At 45.9% G+C, this 18,588-nt stretch overlaps 1 protein-coding gene across 11 annotated transcripts in view; it reads left to right on the forward strand.

The window, feature by feature from the left end:
• Positions 1-18,588, forward strand: part of QRICH1 (glutamine rich 1) — a 56,254-nt gene that overhangs the window by 30,862 nt on the left and 6,804 nt on the right. For all 11 annotated transcript variants that reach the window (XM_089306294.1, XM_089306296.1, XM_070050816.1 and 8 more), the window contains 3 exons: positions 12,641-12,818; positions 13,444-13,598; positions 15,121-15,235. In XM_089306294.1, the coding sequence (XP_089162420.1) occupies positions 12,641-12,818; positions 13,444-13,598; positions 15,121-15,235 (448 nt within the window). The remainder of the gene's footprint in view (positions 1-12,640; positions 12,819-13,443; positions 13,599-15,120; positions 15,236-18,588) is intronic.

The raw sequence follows: 18,588 nt of genomic DNA on the forward strand, positions 1-18,588 counted from the left end.
TGTGCTTTGTTCTCAGAACTCTCGAGCATTATCCTCATGAGTGGGCTCCCCTTGGCCTTCCCATTTTCATCTCAGCTCATGACCGAGTCTGTTCTTGACAGGGTCACGGGGCCTGTTTTCATCTCACAGCAACATGAAACACGACAGCTCATAACTGCCTCATTGAAACTTCGCCGTAGCTCACTTGGTTAATCCTCCACCTGTGGCACCAGCATCCCATATGGGCGCAGGTTCTAGTCCTGGCTGCTCCTTTTCCAGTCCAGCTCTCTGCTGTGGCCTGGGAGGGCAGTGGAGGATGGCCCAGGTGCTTGGGCCCCTGTACCCGCATGGGAGACCAGGAAGAAGCACCTGGCTCCTGGCTTTGGATCAGCCTAGCTCTGGCTGTAGTGTCCATTTGTGGGGTGAACCAACGGAAGGAAGACCTTTCTCTCTGTCTCTCTCACTGTCTAAATATCTGTGAAATTAAAAAAAAAAAAAAACAAAAAACAAAAAACTGTTTTCTCTGTGCTGTACACTGGTTTTCTTCCTTCCAGTGTGAATCTTCTTCCTTCCTAGGAGCCTTTGCTGGAGCCCTCTTGTTACCTGAAACTAGGGCTTAGTACTGGCCTTCTTTTCTACCTAAGGGGTTTCTGTCCATTTACCATCCTCTAGATAACTCTTGGTTCTGATGTTGCAAATGATAATTACTAATATTTAATAACTGCAAGGTACTGTTATCAATGATTTATGTATATTAATGTGATTTTTACAACTTTTTCAGGTATGTTCTAATATATCTCTTTTACAAACAAGGAAACTGAGGTACAGAGAGATGTAAGTGACAAGGTCAGGGGTCTGTAATTGGTATAGCATTTAAGTCACCACTGGGGACACCTGTATCCCATATAGGAGTGCCTGGTTCAAGTCTTGGCTCCTCTGCTTCTGGTCCATCTTCTTGCTAATGCACATTGTGGGAGATAGTTGATGACAGTTCAAGTATTGGGTCCTGTTACACACATGGAAAACCTGGATAGAATTTGGGGATCCTGGATTTGGACTGGATCAACAACCCCAGCTGTTGTGGGCATTTGTGAGTGATCCAGCAGGTGGGAGATGTCTCTCTGTTTGCTTTCAGATAGGAAAAATACATTTTTAGAAGACACGGTGAAAGCCACAGTTATTAAGTTTCAGAAGTGGCAATCAGTCCTCCTCAGGCAAGCCCTGGAACTAATCTGTTAACCCCTGCTTTGCTTTGATACACACATCTAAATTTGTGGACCATACCTTCCCTTCTGAGAACCCCTTCCTACACATTCAACTTTCTGTTTATCATTTACTTGGATTTCTTAATGGTGTATCTTTATTAGTATTAACTCTACCACTATTAAAAACTTCTTGCTCATTATTCGAGTCAGAAACCCACAGGTCATCCTTGATTTGCTTTCTCTTAGTCCTCAAAACAAGTTCATGAACATAGCATTTTAGTTCTACCATCAAACTTCAAAATATTTTTTTCTTAAAATATTTATTTTTATTTATTTGAAATACAGTGTTACATGGTGGGGGTTTCCTCTATCCACTGGTTCACTCCCCAAATGACCACAACGGCCCGAGCTGAGCCACTCCGGAGCCGGGAGCTACCTCCAGGTGTCCCACATGGGTGCAGGCACCCAAGTACTTGGGCCATCTTCTACTGCTTTCCCAGGGCATAGCAGAGAGCTGGATTAGAAGTGGAGCAGCCGTGACTAGAACTGGTGCCCATATGGGATGCTGGCACTTAAGGCTGGGGCTTTAACCCACTGTGCCACAGTGCCAGCCCTCAAAATCTTGAATTAACTCTACTGCTACCACTATAGTCTAGGCCACCAACACTTGCTTTCACTCTTGCTGTTGAATCTATTCTCCATGGAATAACAGGGTAATCTTAAAATGTAAGATCAAAACATTTCGCAGGTTTTTTTTTTTTTTTTAAGATATATTTATTTATTTGAAATTGAAAAGTAAAGATACAGAGAGAGTAGGAGAGAGAGAGAATCTTTTATCCTCTGGTTCACTCCCCAAATGACCCCAACAGCTGGGGCTGGGGCTAGGCCAGGCCAAAGCCTGGAGCTTTTTCCAGTCTCCCATGTGGGTGTAAGGGCCCAAATACTTAGGTCATCTTCCACTGCTTTCCTAGGCCATTAGCAGGGAGCTGGATCCAAAGTGAAGCAGCTGGGATTCAAACCAGCACCCATATGGGATGCCAGCATAGCATACAGACTTCTCTTTCTACGCCACTGTGCCAGCCCTACATTTCACAGTTTAAATATTTTGAAAGAGAGCTGGTGTTCGGCTTATTAAGCATTGCCTGTGTTCCACTTTAGAGTGCTTGGATTCTGAGTTCAGCTTCTGCTAATGGAATACTCGGGAAGTGATGATGCCTGAAGTAATTGTATTCCTGCCACCCACATGCTTTGGCCGCTTAATCCTAGTTGCCGTGGGCATTTGGGGAGTGAAACAGTAAATGGGAGCTCCGTTTTGCTTACTCTCAAAGGTCTCCCATTGTGTGTAGAAAAAAATATGGCACAGTGTACTATACCCTACATCAGTGGTCTTCAACCAGGCTTGTATGATTTCTACCCTTCTCCATTGATAATTTGGACATGTGTAGAAGAATTTTTGGTTGTAAAAATGCTTTAGGAATGTTATTTAGTGGATATGACCCATATGCTCTGGACCTGCCTACTCATTAGTCAGAAATCTAAATTTTCTTTTTTTTTCTTTTTTTTTTTTTTTTTTGACAGGCAGAGTGGACAGTGAGAGAGAGAGAGACAGAGAGGAAGGTCTTCCTTTGCCGTTGGTTCACCCTCCAATGGCCGCCGCGGCTGGCGCACCGCGCTGATCCGATGGCAGGAGCCAGGTACTTATCCTGGTCTCCCATGGGGTGCAGGGCCCAAGCACTTGGGCCATCCTCCACTGCACTTCCGGGCCACAGCAGAGAGCTGGCCTGGAAGAGGGGCAACCGGGAAAGAATACGGCGCCCCGACCGGGACTAGAACTCGATGTGCCGGCGCCGCAAGGCAGAGGGTTAGCCTAGTGAGCCGCGGCGCCGGCCAAGAAATCTAAATTTTAACCTTAGATATCTGATACTGGTATTACCATTCAACCACATGAGTGTGGGGTTCTGGTTTGGGTATGGAAGATGATGAGTTCTGTCTGTAGTTATTAATTTGAGGTAGTTCTGAGATGTTAAGCTGGTGATATACAATACCCATTAGTTTTTGTTGCTGGCGGGTTTTTTGTTGTTGTTTAATTTATTTGAGAGACAGACAGAAAGGATGAGACAGAACCAGCTGCCTTTTTGTTCAATCTGCAAGTGCCAGTAATGGCCCTGGCCAAAGCTGGAATCTTGGAACTCAGAGTTTTACGTAAATGGCAGCACCCAATTACTTGAGCTTTCATTGCTGCCTTCCGTGGTCTGTGTTAGCAGGATGCTGGAGTCAGGAGCCACAGCCAGGAATTGAACCCAGGTACTCCAGGAAGAGATGTCAACATATTAACTGGAGGCTTAACTGGCAGGCCTGTGTCTACAAACATGAAAATCAATACTGGGTAAACGTGTAGTTGAAATAAAAAGTGAGTCTAAGGTGGAGCTCCAGGATTGACAGACATTTAAGGGCCTGTCAGTGACAATCCCAAGGCAGAGAGGGAGGTGCCGTATAGCCTGGAGAGGTCCAGGAGAAAGTGGTGGGCACCATACGAAGGGAAAGTTGTGAAAGTGGCACTGCTGGATATGCCGGAGTGATTCTGTAGTTTTGGGCTGAAGCTTCCATTGCATGTGACCATTTCCTTTCGGTAATTTTTGACTGGGAGGTACTGGGACTGGTTGGTGGTAGTGGTGGAGGCAGCAGTGACTGCTGCTACCAACAGGATAATGAAGAAGTGATGGCTCATTTCTGCAGTAGCCACAGTAGTGATTGCAGCGCTGAATGCAGCACAGGGATCAGAGATCCTCGTACCTCAGAGAATGAGTCCTCACGTCAGAAGTAAAGAGGAAGGGCAAGAGTGCCAGGTCCTGACTGTGGACCTGGCTTTGACGAGGACAGTGACTGGTGACAAGCTCTTTAGTAAAGTGGAGTGGGGTGGGGGGCCGGGAAGTGTGTTGCTGGAAGAGCTGACAGAAAGTGCTGATTGAGTGGGTGAAGCGCATCTTGGGCCTGTGTGTAAAAGGAGGGCATATTGACAAGGCTCTGAGAGGCTTGGTGTGTTACTTGGTACACTGACCCCAAGCTCAGCTACCTTTTTGGCCTGTGGTAGGTGTCTGAGAGCAGCGTGGTGGATGATGGTTAGTGGGGACTACTGCAAGTTATCTTTTCCTCACTCCTAGAGTGGCTGTGAAAAACTGACACCCAGATTTTTCTTCACATCACTAAAACTGAATCATTGTTTGTTCCTCACTGTGGTTTAATGTGTTCCTATATTCCTGGACATAACAAAGAGCTTTATGTGTAGGTTTTTTTAAATCATTGAGTAAGAGAAATGAGGGCTTTTGCATAATTTGAATTTTTTTCCTGGTTTATTTTTCAATAAAAACGTATTTATTTGAAAGTCTGAATGACAGAGAGGGAGATACACAGTCTTCCACCTGCTGACGCACTTCCCAAATGACCCTAAGCCAGGAGCCTGAAACTCCATCCAGATCTCCCATGTGGGTGGCAAGAGCCCAAAAACTTGGGTCATCTGCTGTTGCTTTACCAGGAGCATTACCAAGGAGCTGAAACAGAAGCTAAGCAGCAGGGATTGGAACCAGTGCTTTGATAGTGATGTAACCTGCTGCCCCATTTACTTTTTTTACTGCCTGTAAGAGCCTAAGTGCATTCTTTAAAGACTTGTAGCGTCAATTTTCTCCCTTAAAGTCAGGGCCTATGGGCCAACACTGTGACATAGTAGATAAAGCTGCCTCCTGCAGTACCGGCATCCCATATGGACGCTGGTTTAAGTCCCGGCTGCTCCACTTCTGATCCAGTTCACTGCTATGGCCTAGGAAAGCAGTAGAAGGTGGCCCAAGTGCTTGAGCCCCTCCACCCACATGGGAGACCCAGAAGAAGCTCCTGACTCCTGGCTTCAGATCGGCCCAGCTCTGGCTGTTGCGGCCAATTGGGGAATGAACCAGCAAATGGAAGGCCTCTCTTTCTCCACCTCTCTTTCACCCTCTGTGTAACACTGACTTTCAAATCTTTTAAAAAAATCAGTGCCTAAATTAAGGAAATTGAAAATTTTAATCTAAGAGTTTTTCTTTTTTTTTAATATTTACTTATTTGGGGCCTATGCTGTGGTGTAGCCCATAAAGCCGCTGCCTGCGGTGCTGGCATTCTACATGGGCGCCAGTTTGAGTCCTGGCTGCTCCACTTTCGATCTAGCTCTCTGTTATGGCCTGGCAAAGCTGAAGATGGCTCAAGTGCTTGGGCCCCTGCACCCACATGGGAGATCTGGAAGAAGCTCCTGGCTTCGGATTGGCATAGCTCCAGCCGTTGTGGCCAACTGGGCAGCAAACCAAATAATGGAAGACCTTTCTCTCTCTGTGTAACTCTGACTTTCAAATAAATAAATAAATCTTAAAAAGATTTACTTATTTATCTGAAGGGCAAAGTTAAAGAGAGCTGGAGAGACAGAGTGAGTCTGCATTCACTGGTTTACTCTCCAGATGGCCACAATGACTGGGGCTGGGCCAAGCCAAAGCCAGAATCCTGGAACTCCATCTGCTTCTCCCATGTGGGTGGCAGGGGCTCAAGCATTTGGGCCATCTTTCACTGCTTTTCTCAGGTACATTAGGAAGGAGCTAGATTGGAAAAGGAGCAGCCAGGAAGGACTCAAACCAGCATCCTCTTGGGATGCCAGCTTCTCAAGCAGCATCCTAACTTGCTGGACCACAACACCAGCCCAGGTTAGTATTTGACGGTTTAGATCTCCTCAGAATCTGCAAGAGTAGATGTTAACAAAAATAATAATAATAATAGGGACCAGTGCTGTGGCGTCACTGGTAAAGCCAGCTCATATGGGCACCAGTTTGAGTCTCACTAACCCCCACTTCCAACCCACCTCCCATCGGTAGATGGCCCAAGTGCTTGGGCTCTTGTGCCCTTGTGGGAGATTCAAAAGAAGCTCCTGGCTTCAGATCTGCTCAGCTCTGGCTGATACCACTGATCAAGGAGAAGATTAAGTTCATGAGCTAGAAGCCGTACCTCCTTAGCTTTTTTTTTTTTAAGATTTATTTATTGCCGATGCCATGGCTCAATAGACTAATCCTCCACCTGCGGTGCCAGCACATCGAGTTCTAGTCCCAGTCGGGGTGCCCGATTCTGTTCCAGTCGCTCCTCTTCCAGGCCAGCTCTCTGCTGTGGCCCGGGAATGCAGTGGAGGATGGCCCACGTGCTTGGGCCCTGCACCCCATGGGAGACCAGGAGGAGCACCTGGCTCCTGCCTTTGGATCAGCGCGGTGCACCGGCCGCAGTGGCCCTTGGGGGGTGAACCAACGGAAAAGGAAGACCTTTCTCTGTCTCTGTCTCTCTCTCACTGTCCACTCTGCCTGTCAAAAAAAAAAAAAAATTCATTTATTTATTTGAAAGGCAGAGTTACAGAGAGGCAGAGAGTGAGAGAGAGAGGTCTTCCATCTGGTGGTTCACTCCCCAGATGGCTGCAAAGGTCAGAGCTACAGTGATCCGAAGCCAGAAGCCGGAAGTTTCTTCCAGGTCTCCAATGCAGTGCAGGGACCCAAGCACTTGGGCTATCTTATACTGCTTTCCCAGGCCATAGCAGGGAACTGGATCGGAAGTGGAGCAGCCAAGATTCCAACTGGTGCCTATATAGGATGCCGGCACTGCAGGCAGTGGCTTTACCCACTAAGCCACAGTGCTGGCCCCCTTCCTTAACTTTGTATTGCCATGTTCACCTACTTGTCAATCAGGGGACCCCTCCCTAGAAAGTACTTCCTTTTAGCCGGGATGTGGGGGTGGTACCATGTTAACACTTCCGTTTTTCTAAGCTCATAAAAAGCTAGGAAGAACAGAAGCATACTGTCTCTTCCTCATGGAAGAGCTGAGGAGGGTATGATAATGCCCTTTCTGTGGCCTATTCTCCCTCAATAAAGCCCTAATGAGCCTGTGTATTTTTCTCACTTTGTAAATAAAGTTTATGACACTGCATGCTGTGTTTGGCCTTGTATTTCTCTAAGTATGAGGCAAGAGCCTGGAAAAATTTTTTTTTTTTTTTTTTTTTTTTTTTTTTTTTTTTTTTTGACAGGCAGAGTGGACAGTGAGAGAGAGAGAGACAGAGAGAGAAAGGTCTTCCTTTTGCCGTTGGTTCACCCTCCAATGGCCGCCGCTGCAGCCGGCGCACCGCGCTGATCCTGGCAGGAGCCAGGAGCCAGGTGCTTTTCCTGGTCTCCCATGGGGTGCAGGGCCCAAGCACCTGGGCCATCCTCCACTGCACTCCCTGGCCATAGCAGAGAGCTGGCCTGGAAGAGGGGCAACCGGGACAGAATCCGGCGCCCCAACCGGGACTAGAACCCGGTGTGCCGGCGCCGCAAGGTGGAGGATTAGCCTATTGAGCCACGGCGCCGGCCCAACAGCCTGGAAAATTAATTTAGGCCCAACCCAGCCCATAACATGGCCATTGAGGCCATTTTGGGAGTGAACCAGCAGGTGAAAGCTTTCTTGTTGTCTTTCCTCCCTCTCTGTGTAACTCTGCCTTTCAAATAAATAAGTAATTTTTAAAAATCATGTGGTAACAAGTAACCTGTTTATGCAAATATTCATCATAAATTTGTACGTTGGCTTTTCAAAGCGTTCATGGAAAACACACATGAAAAAGCTGTATGAATCAAAATTTTTTCCATCAACATAAGCTTGTCTTTTAATTCCATTTACCGTGAACATTTTCAAGTACTTTCATGTTTGTCTCTTGTGTCTGGCCCAGTAGTCAGAGTCTGGGATGGAAGGGATTTCAAGGAGGGAGGCCTGCTCTTGTCAGGTGGTGGAGAATGAAAACTGGTTTACTGAGCATCAGACCTTGGTTAGAGCGCCATGTAATCAGAATGACAGTTGCGGACCTAACTTTAGGTAAAGTTGGGATTTATTTCTTCCTGTCTCTGCCTATCCAAATTTTATAGTACTTCACTGTCTATTTTTTATTTTATTTTATTTTTATTTATTTTTATTTTTTTGACAGGCAGAGTGGACAGTGAGAGAGAGAGAGACAGAGAAAGGTCTTCCTTTTCCATTGGTTCACCCCGCAGTGGCCACTGTGGCCGGCACGCTGCCGCTGGCACACCGTGCTGATCCAAAGCCAGGAGACAGGTGCTTCTCCTGGTCTCCCATGCGGGTGCAGGGACCAAGCACTTGGGCCATCCTCCACTGCATTCCTGGGCCACAGCAAAGAGCTGGCCTGGAAGAGGAGCAACCGGGACAGAATCGGGCACCCTGACGGGGACTAGAACCCGGAGTGCTGGTGCCACAGGTGGAGAATTAGCCTATTGAGCCGCGGTGCCAGCCATTCACTGTCTATTTATATAAAACCTTGTACCGTGGGCAGGTGTTGTACAGAAGATTAAACCTCCAATGGGAATGCCAGCATCCCGTGTCTGAATTCTTGTTCATTCAGGATCTTCTGTTCCACTTCTGATCCATCTAATGCCATCCTGGGAGGAAGCAGGCGATGGCTCAGTGGTTGTTGAGCCCTGCCACCCATGTATATCCCGATGGCATTCCAGGCTCCTGCTTTGGGCATTCCCAACCCTTGCTCTTGTGTACACTGGGGAAGAAAACCAGGAGGTTTCTCCCTCTCCTGTGCTGCCTTTCAAATAAAAATAACTAAGTTTTTTTTAAATAAATAAATAAATTCTTGCCCGAATTTGTTAGTCAAAAAGAAGCCTTTGTGAGTTTTTCTTCCATTGTTTAAATGTTAGAAAGCACACAGGAAGTGTTTTAATGATATTCAGACTTTAACCTTGCTCGTGTGCCTGTGTGGCAGAGTGAGCTCCCGTTTGCTGGCTTATTCCCTGTGTGTTTGCAATGTCTGAGGCTGGGCCAAGGCTGAAGTCAAGGATGCAATCCAGGTCTCCCATGTGGTGAGAGCCATTATTACTTTCTGGAAGGGTCTACATTGACAGGAAGCTTTCATCTGAAGCCAGAGCCAGGAATCAGCCACAGGCACTCTGCGGGATATGACATCTTAACAGCTTAGCTATACACCCACTCCTCACCTTTCTTTGTAATTTGAAAGAGGGGAAATTGGGTTTATTTACATGATTGTTTATACTTATTCTACATTTTGTGTCATATTTCTTTGTACTTAACCATGTAAGCAGCAAGTTAAAATGCTATTTCTAGTGTTCATTAATATGTATACTGTCTGCTGTATAATCCATTTGGATGGATAGAGCCTAATTTTCATAACCCTCTTTCACTGGGTATCCATATTTTATAATTTTCCCTAAGGTAATCAACTCTTCAGTATGTCATTTTTTAAAATTTATTTATTTATTTGAAAGAGTTCCACAGAGAGCAAAGGAGAGGCAGGGAGAGGGAGAGAGGGGAGAGAGAGAGAGATATCTTCCATCCACTGGTTCACTCCTCAGTTGGCTGCAACAGCCAGAGCTGCGCCAATCCGAAGCCAGGAACCAGAAGCTTCTTTCGGGTCTGCCACTTGGGTGCAGGAGCCCAAGGACTTCTGCTGCTTCCCCAGGCCATAGCAGAGAGCTGGATCAGAAGTGGAGCAGCCGGAACTCGAACCGACAGCCATATGGGTTGCTGGCACTGCAGATGGTGGCTTTACTCTCTACACGACAGTGCTGGCCCCTCCAGTATATATATATATATATATTTTTTTTTTTGATAGGCAGAGTGGACAGTGAGAGAGAGAGACAGAGAGAGAAAGGTCTTCCTTTGCCGTTGGTTCACCCTCCAATGGCCGCCGCTACAGCCGGCGCACCGCGCTGATCCGATGGCAGGAGCCAGGATCCAGGTGCTTTTCCTGGTCTCCCATGGGGTGCAGGGCCCAAGCACCTGGGCCATCCTCCACTGCACTCCCTGGCCATAGCAGAGAGCTGGCCTGGAAGAGGGGCAACCGGGACAGAATCCGGCGCCCCGACCGGGACTAGAACCCGGTGTGCCGGCGCCGCAAGGTGGAGGATTAGCCTATTGAGCCACGGCGCCGGCCCCTCCAGTATATTTTGATGCATAACATATACTCTCTGTTGTTTCCTTAGGGTGGAGAGCCAGGTCAATACATATGAATATTTTCCTTTTTTTTTTTTTAAGATTTATTTTATTTATTTGAAAAACAGAGTTACAGAGAGAGGTAGAGACAGAGAGAGAGAGGTTTTCCATCTGCTGGTTCACTCACAGATGGCTGCAACGGCCAGAGCTGTGCCAATCCGAAGCCAGGAGCTTCTTCTGGGTTTCCCACTTGGGTGCAGAGGCCCAAGGGCTTGGGCCATCTTCCACTGCTTTCTCAGGCCATAGCAGAGAGCTGGATAGGAAGAGGAGCAGCCGGGACTAGAACCGGCACCCATATGGGATGCCAGTGCTTCAGGCCAGGGCTTTAAACCGCTGTGCCACAGCATCGGCCCCACATATGAATATTTTCTTAGGTGTTGATACTTAATAACAGAAACACTGTATTGCTTTTTATGTCTTTAATAACGTATATTATTAAAGCTAATAAGTTTGTTTTTATTTTTATTTGTTGGCATACAAATTTGTGGATCATCTCTGTGCCTTCATTTGAATGAATTTTGGCATTCTTCAGCCCTTTGGGTGAAGGAAGTATAGGTCTTGGCGTCGGGGATTGCTCAAGGGATTTTCAGAGAATGTAGGATAGGTGTGTGAGACCCAAGATTCTGTACTTGGTGTCTGTCTAGCCCTTTGGGAATTAGGATTGAGGATCATGGACATTATCTGTCCTTGTCTACATGGCTTAGCCTTCAGACTTCTCTCTTTTGTCTCTTTCTCTGCCTCTCTCTAACTCTGCCTTCCAAATAAATAAAGCTTAAAAAAAAATCATCTGGGAAGCTTTTTGAATACTAATTTCCTTAAGCCAATTAAATTACAGTCTCTGGGAATAAAGCTCAGAGATTAGTATTTCTTAAATACAGTCCAGATTATTTTATTTTATTTTTAAAGATTTATTTATTTATTTGAAAGAGTTACACAGAGAGAGAGAGGTGAGAGGTCTTCCATCCACTGGTTCACTGCAGTTGGCCACAACAACCCGAGCTGCGCCTATCCGGAGCCAGGAGCTTCTTCCGTGTCTCCCATATGGGTTCAGGGCCCAAGGACTTGGGCCATCTTCCACTGCTTTCCCAGGCTATAGCAGAGAGCTGGATCAGAAGTGAATTAGCTGTCACTTATATGGGATGCTGGCACTGCAGGCTGTGGCTTTACCCGGTATGCCACAGCGCTGGCTCCAGTCCAGATTATTTTAAAGTGCAACCAGATTTAAAAATCACTGCTCTTGACCTGTGATAAAGTCTGTAGTCCACAGACTTTATCAGGTGAGTCTGGTACAAACACAGGATCTCAGATCCCACCTTAGACCTCCCTTTTTTTAAGGAAACCAGAGCTGTGGCCCCAAAACCCTTCACTTTTTTTTTTTTCCCAATATTTACTTATTTATTTGAAAGGCAGAGTTACAGACAGGCAGAAGCAGTGAGAAGGAAAGAGGTCCTCCATCCGCTGGTTTACTCCCCAGATGGCAGCAGTGGCCAGAGTTGGGCTGATCAGGAGCCAGGAGCCTGCAGCTTCTTCCAGGTCTGCCACGCCAGTGCAGGGGTCCAAGGATTTGGGCCATATTCTGCGCTTTCCCAGGCCATAGCAGAGAGCTGGATCAGAAGTGGAGCAGCTGGGACTTGAATTGGCGCCCATATGAGATGTGGCACCCATATGACACTGCAAGTGGCAGCTTTAGCGTCTCCTCTACAGTGCCAACCCCACCTTAGACCCTTTCAATCTCAGCATTTTTTCAGGAACATATCCAAGTGATTTGTGTACACATTAAATTTGAAATGCACTGCTTTGAGAAGCAGTGGAGACTAAACATTAAATTTACCATTTTACTTAGGGAGTTTTAAAAAGACTAAATACTAGGTTCCCCCTAGAGAGAGATTCTGGTTTATACTTAAATATTGCTGTTTTTAAATAAGAGATTTAAATGTGTAGTTGGTTTGGTTGTTTAGCCCGCTAGTTATGATGCTGTCATTCCATATTGGAGTTCCTGAGTTCCATTCCCAGCTATGTTGCCAGACTGTGGGCTTCTGCAAATGCAGACCCTGAGAGGCAGCAGTGATAACTCAGGTAATTGGGTTCTGCCATCTACATGGGAGACCTAGATTGAATTCCTGTCTCCCTGTCTTGGCCATTGCCTGCATTTGGCAAATACACAGTGGATGTGTGATCTCCGTCTTTGCTTCTTTCTTTGCCTCTCAAAAGTGCAGTGAGTGCTGAGCTACGTCATACTAGCCCAGTTGTAGTGCTGCTTTTGCTGTCCTGGGGTTGCAATAAGACAGCAAGAAGAGAGGTTTTATGTTCCTTTGTTTTTAATTACATGAACAATAAATAACATTTTTTCTTTGTAGAAGGACTACTGTAAAACAATGTTGACGTGTTTTGATGGTTTCTCTTCATAGGCTCAAACTGTGCAGGTTGCAGAAGTTGAACCACAGTCACAGCCACAGCCTTCCCCTGAACTTCTACTTCCAAATTCTTTGAAGCCAGAAGAAGGGCTTGAAGTATGGAAAAACTGGGCCCAGACCAAGAATGCTGAGCTGGAGAAGGATGCTCAGAACAGATTGGCACCTATCGGGAGTGAGTTTTTGGGAGAGAGGGGGGTGAGCTGTGTGTAAAATAATGGTGCTATTAAAGTCACATGAGGACAGAACAGTAGGAAAGTGGTATCCTCTTGCTGTAGGGACTCGAGAACTATCTGAAAAAGTGCTGAATTTATACAGTAGCAACAAGCAGGCCTGACCCTGCCAGACAAGCAGGATTTGCGAGTGTGCCCCAGGCCAGGCATTTTTGTGCTTGTGATTTTCTGAAGTTAGCCTACCATGCCAGGACAGAGTGTCTTTTTGGAGTGAAAAGGAACCAGTGAGTAGTCTCAAAACCCATCTTTTTTTGTCATTAAGTTCATATCCTTGCACACATCACAGCGGATAGATTCTGTTTTGTCCTGCTTTTGTTTCTTGGTCCTGATAATAGCTTTTGGGATAAGTGGAGGTGAGGATTGTGGGAAGGAAACCCTTGGTGTAATAGAGCATATGTGATTACTGCCTTGGTAGGCTCGTTCTCATCTCAGATGCTGGTGATCTTTTCTGTCCCAGTACCATAATGAGCAATATCTGTTCTAAGCCCTTTCTTCAGGAATGTGAGCAACTAGCAAAAAGATCATTATTGTCAGGCCTCCTGTTCACCTCTGGGACTTATGTTACAGGGCGCCAGTTGCTGCGGTTTCAGGAAGATCTCATCTCCTCTGCTGTGGCTGAATTGAATTACGGGCTATGTTTAATGACCCGGGAAGCTAGAAACGGAGAAGGTGAACCCTATGACCCAGATGTGCTGTACTATATTTTCCTGTGTATTCAGAAGGTAGGAAACTGATCTTCACAGAAACAGGTTGGAACTGTGTTCCCATTCGGTGTTAAAATGAGCAAGTTCTCTGGTGCAGGTATTGTGGCACAGCAGGGTACACCTCTGCTTGGATGCCTGTATCCCATTGTGCAACGCCTGGTTCACATCCTCGCTCTTCTGCTTCTAGCTTAGCTTCCTGTTCATGTACCTGGGAAAACAGCAGATGATGGCCCAAGTGCTTGAATCCCTGCCACCCACTTGGGAGGCCCAGATTGCGTTCCTGGCTTTGGCCTGGCCCAGCCCTGGCTCTCCCTCTCCCTCTTTTTCCCCTCCTCCTCTTTGCCCCTCTTTCTTCTTCCCCCTCTACACCTCCCCCCATTAAATAAATAAACAAATAAATCTTTAAAAAAATAAAAGGTAGTTCTCATTTATTTATTTATTTATTTATTTTTTCCTTTTTTTAAATACAAATTCTTGGACCCCTAAACAGAATAACTGAATCAGAAACTGGGGGCTTTGCCAGGTACCTGGCTTTTTTTTTTCTTTTCCTTTTTTTAAGAAATTATTTATTTATTTATTTGAAAGGCAGAGATACAGAGAGGAAGAGATCTTCCATCCACCAGTCCACTCCCCAGGTGCCTACAACGGCCAGGGCTGGACCAGGCTGAAGCCAGGAGCCAGGAGCCTCTTCCATGTCTCCCACTTGTGTGCAGGGGCCCAAGCACTTGGGCCATCCTCCACTGCTCTCCCAGGTGTACCGTCAGGGAGCTGGATCAGAAGTGGAGCAGCCGGGACTTGAACCAGCATTCAAATGGAATGCCCTCACTGCAGGCCAAGGCCCAACCCTCCATTCCACAGCTCCTTATCCTCTTTTATTTATTTTGAAAGTCATAATTAGAGAGAGAAAGATCTTCCATCCACTGGTTCACTTCCCAGATGGTAGCAATGGCTTGGCCAAAGCCAGGAGCTTTATCTGGGTCTCCTGCATGGGTGTAGTGGCCCAAACACTTCACCAGCTTTACCCTACTATGGCACAATGCTGGACCTTGAAGACTGTTGAAGAGATTGAAGACAACTTGCTGGTTGGAACTCACCCTACTGCCTTGTCCTTAGAAAAGTTTGCCTACCAGTTTGTTCCTCTTTCTTGTTGGCTCCAACCCAGGCACAAAATGAATTGCTTTCCCTACTGTGTCTCATTCCATGTTCTTCCCAGTCCTTGAAGGCATATTTAATGTACATAAATCCTAGTAAGAGGCTGACATCAGATCCTGTTCATGATTTTCATTTACCTCTGTAAGAGGATACCTTACTCGGGTCCAACAGCATTCACAGAACCTGCCTCATTGGCCCAGGTGTCAAGAGTGTTGTGAGAATCAGTTCACATGTTCTGAAGTCCATTGTGGAAGTGTCACATGCTTGGAGAGTTTCAAGGTGGAATGGGAAGGGAGAAGTAGTGGTATTGGTGGAAAAAGTGTTTGTTTCTATTGAAAGCCTGAGAGAGGAGACTACCAATAACTTAAATTGATTATTTTTCTTCTAGTATCTTTTTGAAAATGGGAGGGTAGATGACATTTTCTCCGATCTTTATTATGTTCGATTCACGGAGTGGCTACATGAAGTTCTGAAGGATGTTCAGCCCCGTGTCACTCCACTTGGTAAGAGCTTCCCTTGTTTTTTGATTACTTTCCCACCTGTGTATGAAAAAGATGGTCAACTTCTGTGGCTGGCTGTGGTGTACCGTTTGGGTGAGGGGCTGTAGATCTGAGGCAGCAGCTTTGACATCTGCTGCTTGGCTTGATAAGGAATAGACATTGCTCACCAGAGAATACTGCTGGTCTAGGCATGACAAGGACATGGGGTTTGCAGAACTAGTGGGGTAGTTGATAACTTTCTATTCATATTTATTGATTAAAAGCAGAATCGTGAGCAACTGTTTTACCTGGTGGTTAAGATGCCCACATCCCACATTGGAGTCCCTGAATTTGATACCCAGCTCGGCTCCCGATTCTAGCTCCCTGTGAATGCAAGACGGTGTGATGCTGGCTGAAATAGTGTGTCCCTGCCATCCACATGTAGACCCGGATTGGGTTGTCAGCTCTTTGCTCTAGCCCTGGCTATTGCCGCCATTTGGGGGGTGAAACAGCGGATGGGAGCTTTGTCCCTGCTGTCAAATTTTTCAGAAAAATTGGAATTATTACATCAGTTATGAATGGGGGACACTTTCATGTGAGGGACACAGTTTTTGCTTTACCCACATTTAGATCTGGGCAGCATGTCATATTGGAACATAAGCTTTTAGTAGAGATTCTGACACCGGGTTATTCCTCTTTTCTTTTCCCTTTTGCCTTCCTCCTTCTGTCCCTCTCTAACCTTCTTCAGGTAAAGTTTCCTTGAAAAACTAAGTGGGGGATTTTCCATATATTCTTAAATATAGACTGTCACACACTATTTCCCTTCTTGCCAACATGCTGTATTCATGTGGTACATTTGTTACAGTTGATGAACCAGTATTGATACATTATTAACTAAAGTCTGTTGGTTGCACTATTAGGGCTGACAGGTGTTGTATATTCTTTGGGTTTGATAAACATGTGAAGACGTGTCCACTTTTGTCTTGGCACATAGAATGCTTCACTGCCCTAAACATCCTTTTCAGGTATTCATTTAAGATTTCCTTTGAGTCTTTTCATGGCTTGATGGCTCATTTCTTATCACCAAATAATATTCCATTTTATGGAGGTGCCACAGTTTATTTTATTTATTTATTTATTTGACAGGCAGAGTGGACAGTGAGAGAGACAGAGAGGAAGGTCTTCCTTTTTTGCCATTGGTTCACCCTCCAATGGCTGCCATGGCCGGCACGCTGCGCACACCACACTGATCCAAAGCCAGGAGCCAGGTGCTTCTCCTGCTCTCCCCTGCAGGTGCAGGGCCCAAGCACTTGGGCCATCCTCCACTGCCTTCCCGGGCCACAGCAGAGAGCTGGACTGGAAGAGGAGCAACCGGGACAGATTCCGGTGCCCCAACCGGGACTAGAACCCGGTGTGCCGGTGCTGCAGGCGGAGGATTAGCCTATTAAGCCGCGGCGCTGGCCGCCACAGTTTATTTTTACTGTCACCTGTTGAAGGACATCTTTGATGCTTCCAGATTTTGGCAGTTATGAATAAAAATGCTGTGTAAACATTTGTGTACAGCTTTTTGGCAAAAGAATAGACAGATCAGTGGAACAGAATAGAATACCCAGAAACAGATATTTTACATAGGAGAAAGGCAATTCAAAGGAGAAAGGTTAGTCTTGTCAACAGATGGTGGTGGAACAACTAGACACCCACATAGAAAAAAAATGAATCTAGATACATACCATTCATAAAAATTAAAATGGATCATAGACCTAAATGTAAAATGCTAAACTATAAATCTCTAGAAGGGTAACAGGAGGAAACCTAGGTGATCTTGCGTTTGGTGGTGACTTTTGATAAGCACCAAAAACACAGTCTATGAAAGAAAAAATAGGAGCTTACCTCATTAAAGTTTACAACTTAGACCCTGCGTAAGAGACTCTTAGATTGCTAAGACAAGTCACAGACTAGGAATGAATACATGAGCTGTTTGAATGGTATCTGAAGTACACAGAGAATTCTTGAAACTCAGCACCTAGAAAACAACCTGAGGAAAACATGGGAGAAGATCTGAGAAGATATGTAAAAGACAAATAACTATATGAAAATGTACTTGATATGTCATCAAGCAGTTGCAAATTAAAACAGTAAGATAGGGGTTGGGGCTGTGGCACAGCAGGTTGAGCCACAGCCTGCAGCACCGGCAAGAAGAGACCCAGAAGAAGCTCCTGGCTTTGGCCTGGCCTAGCCCTGGTTGTTACAGCCATTTGGGAGTGAACCAGCACAAGAAAAATCTTTGTCTCTGTCTCTCGCTCTCACTCTTGCTCTGTCTTTGTAATTCTGCCTTTCAAATAATCAATTAAGAAGAAAAAAGATAGAACTATACGCTTACTAGAATGACTAAAATCCAAAGGAGAGCAACAAATGCTGACATGGATAGGGAGCAACAGGAACTGTCATTTATTGCTGGTGTGAATGCTAAATGTCACAACCACTTTGGAAATCAGTTTGGCAGTTTCTTAAAAAGGTAAGCATTTTTTTAGTGATATAACTGTCTCCTTGTTATTTACACAAACATTAAAAACTTCACATGAATATGTTGAGTTTTAATCCTGGCATTACCATGTATTAAAATGTATACTACTGGCTGGCACCGCGGCTCACTAGGCTAATCCTCCGCCTTGTGGCGCCGGCACACCAGGTTCTAGTCCTGGTTGGGGTGCCGGATTCTGTCCCGGTTGCCCCTCTTCCAGGCCAGCTCTCTGCTGTGGCCAGGGAGTGCAGTGGAGGATGGCCCAAGTCCTTGGACCTTGCACCCCATGGGAGACCAGGAGAAGCACCTGGCTCCTGCCATCGGATCAGCGCAGTGCGCCAGCCGCAGCGCGCCAGCCGCGGCGGCCATTGGAGGGTAAACCAACAGCAAAGGAAGACCTTTCTCTCTTTCTCACTGTCCACTCTGCCTGTCAAAAAAAGACTCAAAAAAAAAAAAAAAAAAAAGTATACTACTAACGCTCTTATTTTTTACGTTACTGGTTAAAGTTTTTGAATGCCAACTTTGTGCCAGGCTATGGTGTGTGTAGTCTAGTAAGTGCTGACAAGGTATAAATAAGCAAGCTAAGTTCTTTGAAGAATGGAGCAAAAGAGAATGGAAAGTGTTACGGGTGTTAGGAGGGAAGCCTTTCTGAGGGGCTTTATCATCAGAAAAGGCATGAGGGCAGGCACTGGGGACAGTGGTTAGAATGCTACTTGGGACACCGCTTCTCAGTATGCCTGAATTCATGTCTTGGCTGCCCTCCAATCCAGCTTCCTTTTACAATGCATCCTGGGAGGTAGGAGATGAGGACTGAAATACTTGGGTTCCTGCCATCTGCATGTAAGATCCAGAGTGA

The sequence above is a fragment of the Oryctolagus cuniculus genome, chromosome 10 (genome assembly GCF_051225735.1).
Source record: "Oryctolagus cuniculus isolate XC-2025 breed Fujian yellow rabbit chromosome 10, ASM5122573v1, whole genome shotgun sequence".
NCBI lineage: Eukaryota > Metazoa > Chordata > Mammalia > Lagomorpha > Leporidae > Oryctolagus > Oryctolagus cuniculus.